Genomic DNA, 6,309 nt, shown 5'->3' with positions numbered 1-6,309 from the left:
TAAAACACTTTAAAGTCCTCCATTAACTTTATTTTAAAAAGAAAAAAAATTGCTAGGTTTGTTTCAGTTACCTGCAGCAATCAAAAAGCTTTGGCACCTTCTTTTAGAGAATTGCACAAAACAGGATGCATCAAGGTGGAAGGCAAACTTCTTTTTGGCAACCTAGGCAAAGAAGACAACAAAAAACACCACCAAGTCCATTTGCAAAAAGTTAGCTCATTTTTACGAGGTTAAAATAACTCTTTAGGGAGTTGTGTAAAAAGCATAGTACCCCCCCATGCCTTTTGAGGTGTCTTTACTGTACTCTTCAGCGTTAATGTCCTCGCACTTTATGGAGGGAGAATTTTCATTACTAGAGGTGCTAGGAGACAGTCGCCTTCGCTTACAAGCACTGGTGTACACCCCTGAATCATTGGAATCCAGAGACTTGATGGAAGGGGGCGTCTCTATCCAAGAAGAGCTAATTTCTTCTTTGACTTTCTCCTTGGAGAGCTGGTCTTCAGAGAACACAGGAGGGCTTGTTCTGGAGGTCCATGGGAGTCCAGCGGCCATCTTCCTCTGATACGAACCTCGACTGCCCCAGCCTGCCATGGCAGGGAAGGTTGGGTCAGGGTAATACCCCAGGGCATGGGACGTCTGGAGGGGCAAGGACTTAATACCATACGGGAGCAAGGTGCTAGAAGTATATTCAGACTCATAGGAACCGATGTCTAGTTTGTTGGTCCCAGGCTGCTGGACAGGTGTGACAAGCCACCGCTGGGGAGGGTTGGCCACCTCTTCGCTCTGTTGGGGTGAAAGGAGGCCGTTGGTCTGTGGCACGGTTCTCTCGCCATTATAATATCGGGCTTGAGGTAAAGTGTTGACAAAGGGCTCCGGGAAGAAGGACTGAACGCCGTACCGACCTCCAGGGACAATCTGATGGGATCTAGGAGAATCCGTGGGAGATGGAGTTAACCTGTCATTTTCTGAAGCGGTGTACATGCTACAATATAAAGAGAAACACTTAAAAAAAAAAAACCCCAATGTTGTTCCCAAACAAACCACCTCCCAGAAATTAAAAAGGTTCTGAAACTGATGGTTGTCTGTACCGGGAGCACTGGTCTGTTGGAGGGGAGAAACAGAGGTGGAAGATGCACTGGGCCATGTTAGCTGAACTCTTGGCTCATGGGGGAAATCTCCCAGCATAGAAGAAAATAGTTTCCTCCCAGGCACTACTTATTTAAAGGACAGAAAATCTTACTCTGTAAGGCCTACAACTTGAACTCAAAGCAACCTTCCTTCATTTGTATGATGGAAAGAATGCTCAGTGGTGAAAAACTAAATCTAAAAAGGCACTTTTGGGGGGGCCTTGCTGTTTGATGTTGTGAAAATTACATATTCTGAGTTTCAGGGGTTTTTCTTATGTAAAAAAAACAGGGGGGGAAGTAGTAATACCTGCTCCCCAGAGGGCAAAAAGATCGATCAAATGAAAAGGAAGGTATATAAATGCAGATTATGAAAATTTCAAATCTCTACTTAAATGTTAAAAAAAAAAGCTGCTCATTTTAAGCCCTTAATGTTTCTTTAGAAATTAGCAAAACCCTTCTGTGAAAATTCTAAAGCAAGATTAGTCAAGGCAAAAAAAAAAAAAAAAAAAGTAAAAATCCCCAACATGAAAAAGCTCTTCCTAGAATGTGTTCCCAGCGAAGTATGATATTATATATATTCTGTTCCAAGATGACCTTGCAAATATGAATAAAAGCTGCACTTACGAATCGTAGTTGTCCCTGAAGCCTTTTGCAAAGGGGTTATGATCAATCTTTAGTTGAGTGATCTAGATAGAGGAGAAAAATAACTGTTGAGTTCTTTATCCCACCAGACCGAGCTCTAGAGATTCTTGGGGTATCTGGGGGCACTCACATCGGTGTTTTGGTAGGCAGTCACTGCAATGAACTGTGTTTCTGAGAAGGTAAAGGTTTGCGTCTTCGAGGGCTCGTTCAAGTCCTCCACGCCATCCTCAGTAACTTCAACAATGTGCAGCCGGGGTTGGTACTTGTGTAAAGACTGTAGAACGATCATCTGGAAATGGTATAGAAAAAAAGTTGCCAAGTTTTCTAAAAAAGCGGCTTAGAAATTCAATACAAGTTTTCGATAAAGCATATTTGGGGTTGGGGCCCCTGCTTGCTTCCCACCAACAGCTTTCTTTTTCTATGGCCATTTTCAACACCTTATCGTTGCCATTTTTGAAATTTAAAACACAGCTGGGAATGCCTGTTGGACAAACATGCCTTTCTCTTGCTGTCCCCAAGCCCCCCAAAGACTTCAGTATTTCTGTTCTAACACTCAACTCACTGTTATCAAATTTTAACAAGAAAGCGAAAATGAGAAAGGTGAAAAGAAAATAAAGATGAGATGCAGGCTAGCAAACAAGTAACAACTGCAAATAGTATAAATATAGAGACGGATGGACTCTCATTAGAAAAGCGCTGGCCAGCCAGAAGATACCCTCCTGTCACTCTACCTGGGTGTTGTTGTTATTTGCGCCTTTGTTATTGGTGAGTTTTAATTTCCCAAAGGAAATCTCCTGTCTCATCCAGTGGGAACCAGTATTAGGAGACTCTGGGTGAACGTACATTTTATTACCTACGAGAAAATGAAACAAAACAGAAAACCCAAGAATATAGGACTGTTTAAAATGGAGGTAGGGGAGGCCTATCTGGGGGGGGGGGGGGCAAAACTGAAGAGCAAGACTTCCCATACAAATCTTCCCAGCACCAGCTATTTAAGAAGGTCAACAGAGACCAAAACTGGACTCCACTGATAGCCTCCCAGGATATCCTCGGACAAGGCACTCATCTTAACAATATCTCAAATATTAAAATGCTGCCCAGGAGAGGTCTTTTGGAGGTGAATTTGGGGCCTTCTAAAGCTGGAAGGGCAACACCTGGTGGTTGGAACTTTATGAGTAGACTCAACTTTGGGAAGGGCTTTCTCCAGTGACTATTAGCTTGCCAGGGATCCTTGCTACCCAGGGAGCCTAAGACACTTAGTTTCTCAAAAGAAAGGATGGGCAGTGGGTGGGTAGGGCCATGTTCAAATTTTATTGGGAGGGGAGGCAGGAAATCTGACTTAGCAATTCTCTCTTTCTCCAGCAAACAATCAACAAAAAGAAACTCGTACTAACACCTCTGAGCCCCAGGTTGGAGGGCTAGGGATGGGATGAGCTAAATTTAAATGTGAGTCTTCCCGATCAAGGGTCCCCACCCGCTCCTCCCGGCCGTGCCCTCTCTTTCCTCACCCTGCATGTTATTGTCGGCTTTGCCGCAGGTCACCCACTTGCCCCCCTGGAAGCGCCAGTGGTTGGGGTCTGCCAGCACCACCTCTACGAACACGTTGTAGTGGGCGGTGGGATTGAGTCCGTTTATGTTGAAGCTCAAGAAAGGAAACATGCGCCTGCGCAAGGGAACAGAGAACCAGGATGAGCGATTTAAGTTGGGATGCAGGAGAACGGACACAATTCGGTCCAGCTGGTGGACACCGGGGTAGGGTCGAAGTATCGTTTTTTAAAAGTCTACAGGGAACACAACGCGGGCCGGGAAGGTGGCCCTTAATACGTAAAATGGTTTTGAGCTGGCAACTCTTGCAATATCTCCCTCTTTTCCGAAATAATTTGCACCAAAGTCAAAGTCAGCATTTCCTAAACTCAAGCGCTTCTGCGTCCTCTCGCCATTCAAGTTCATGATACCTGAAGATACGCCTAATTTTTAGGATGTTAAAAGCACTAATTTTTATGCATACAAGTTTCAGCGCGCAACCTCAAGTTGTTCTTGTAAAATAAAAAATTCTATTGGTAAGGAGCCGCCCTGTGAGCGTTCTCTCGCGGGCACCCATCCCTCACCTGCCTCAGGAGTAACCACCACTGTTGGCCGTGGGATGCGGATCAGAACTTTCTCACTTCAGAACCCCAGCCAGGTCTGGCTTCAGGATCCGCCTAATCAACTACCCGGACCAACACCCTCCTTTGCCGGTGCTCAAGCCCATTTCTCCCGGGCACCCCGTGGAGACCCTGGCGCCTAAAACTGCGGGAGCCCATCTCCTGCGCTCCGGAGGCCAACCCTGGGGTTTTCCTTATCCAAGGCTCCTCGCCCGCCTGCAGGGACCCGCGCACAGGCGTGCGCGAGGATCTAGCAGAAGCATCTTTGCGGCCAAGCCCCAGTTTCCATTTCCACCTCAGCCTCCTGCTCCTCGGAGCAGGCGAGGGGGAACCGAGGGGAACACAAGGAAAAGAAGCCATAACAGCACCCCGCACAAACCCCGGGTGCGGGCGCTAGGAGGGACACCAGAATGGAGATGCTGCGTCTCCACTCAACTGCGCGCGGAAAAGCATTACTAGGAAAGCGCGGAGCGAGTGGGCACAGCCCCATCACCCCCGGCCTTTCCCAGGACCACGCGTTTGCTCTTCACCCCGCGCCCCGCAGCCCCTCCGCGCGACGCTCACCTGCCCTGTTTCGTAATGATCATCTCCGTTTGGTGGCGGTGGAATTTGAGCCACAGAGGCCGGTTGCACAGGTAGACGTGGGCACGGAAGCCGGAACCAGGAACCCCTAGTCCCCCCAAACCTCCGCAGGAGCCCGCGGTTGCCGCCCCGGGGTAGGGCCCATAAAGCGGAGCCCCCTGGCCATACTGATAGGCGCCCGGGCCGCCTCCCCCGGGGCCGCTGCCGCCCGCGCCGCTGCTCGCGCCGGCTCCGGGGCCAAACTGTGCCCGCCCGGGTGGGCACACAGCCGCCGGGAAGCCGCCGGGGGGCAGCATGGAGCCGTAGGGGTAGCGCGCCCCGTTGGGAGTCGGGTACACAGATCCGTGGGGCGCCCCGGCTGCCGCCTGGTACGGGAAGAGCGAGCAGGGCGCGGCCAGTTCGGAGCCCTGAGGCCCGGGGGACTGGAGGTAGTAGCGCTCGGAACTCAGACTGTCCATGGAGTAGCGCGCGGTGGCAGCAGCTGCGGCAGCCGCAGCGGCCACGGCGGCTGAGGGCAGCTCCTCCTCCCCGCAGGGGGAGCCCTTGCGGCCGTCCGGGGGCCCTGGTTTGGCCACTGCTGCGGCGTTGGCAAAGGTGTCCCCGGTGTCGGCGTCACTGAGCATGGCCGCGGGGGCCCCCGCGCTGGCTGCTGAGGATTCCCCGCTCCCCGTCTCGCACGAGAGACTGCCCGAGAACTTCTTGGGCCCTTTGTCTAAGTCCAACCTCTGTGGCGAGGGGGCTGCGCCCTGGAGGTGGCCTGCGTTTCCGCCGCCTCCGCCCCGCGCACTCTCCAAAGGGTAGAAGTGCGCGCCAGGCAGGTTCACCGAGCTCACCAAGAGCTGCTCCCCTAACTGCATGCTTTGCAAAGCGCAGACCGCAGCTGGCTGCTTCCTCTCCTCCCTCGGCCTTATTATAAAGGCAGGATGGGGGAGCCAGCGCCCTCTTCCGAGGGGAAGTTACCTTCCCCTTCCTCCTGTGCAGGAGCTACCCACCTGGAGAGGAGCGGACGGTGAGGCGCGCAAGAGCGCGCCCTGAACCAGCGCTCTTTCCGCAAGGAAAGCGCCCTGGCTTTGAAGGCCGGAGGTGGAAACTGACCGAGAAGCGCTTTACTTTTCTTTGACCGTCCTTGTTGCCTCTCTGGACCCTCTACCCTCCACCCACACTCACACCCCGGAAGAAAAGAACTTAGGTCTCTGTCCCCATCCACCCAGCAGCGCTACCCTGTCGGCCCTTCTCACTGCCAACCCGCCGTCAACTTGACCACTTGGAAACTTGCAGGCTGTCATTGGCTGCTTTATATATGTGCTGCCAGGGAGGGGATTCGCGGCCCAAACAGCCCCAGGACCCTCCTATTGGCTGATGGAGGTGACACTAATTCAATTAGGCATTTACTAATTGGATCAAGTCGCCTGTGACTTTCTTTTTCTTTAGTCTTAAAAAACATTTTTTTTTTTAGACTCTGTCCTGCTGTGCGAATCAATCTAGGTGTCTGTATTTCGCTGGAGTTTAGGGGAACAGGGTTGGGGGGCGTCTCCGTAGCGGGTTCCACTTTTGGCACAGCAGATCTCAGAGCTCTAAGCGGGGGATGCGGGAACAGAACAGCATTTAGAGGCAGGAGGGAGTAGCTGATGGCTTGCAGGGAGGCTCGGGTCCTTGAGGGTGGGGATATGGGGCGAGTTGGGGAGAGGCCCTAGCGAAGTCTTTCTCCTAGTCAGGGGCTGTAACTTCAGGCTCACGTTCCTCCCGATGGGGGAGCACTCCCTGGCCTTCAACACACCGGAACCACCTTTTTTTTTTTTTTTTGCTTGGTTCCA

General features: G+C 51.5%; 1 protein-coding gene across 2 annotated transcripts; it reads right to left on the bottom strand.

Moving 5' to 3' along the window:
• Positions 1 to 243: 243 nt before the first annotated feature.
• Positions 244 to 5,352, bottom strand: EOMES (eomesodermin; the record flags this gene model as incomplete). 2 transcript variants are annotated; one of them, XM_084247916.1, is made up of 6 exons in its annotated part: positions 244 to 982; positions 1,752 to 1,813; positions 1,900 to 2,058; positions 2,501 to 2,622; positions 3,278 to 3,432; positions 4,478 to 5,352. In XM_084247916.1, 6 exons carry the CDS (start codon positions 5,350 to 5,352, stop codon positions 244 to 246), a joined length of 2,112 nt encoding a protein of 703 aa, XP_084104042.1. The 2 variants fall into 2 exon arrangements, with proteins under 2 accessions (XP_084104042.1, XP_084104043.1); XM_084247917.1 differs by having other exon boundaries at positions 244 to 925.
• Between the last annotated feature and the right edge of the window lie 957 nt (positions 5,353 to 6,309).

This window comes from Talpa europaea (genome assembly GCF_964194135.1).
Source record: "Talpa europaea genome assembly, chromosome: 11".
Lineage (NCBI taxonomy): Eukaryota > Metazoa > Chordata > Mammalia > Eulipotyphla > Talpidae > Talpa > Talpa europaea.
The sequence above is the reverse complement of the archived record's forward strand: the minus strand, read 5'-3'. Positions and strand labels throughout refer to the sequence as shown.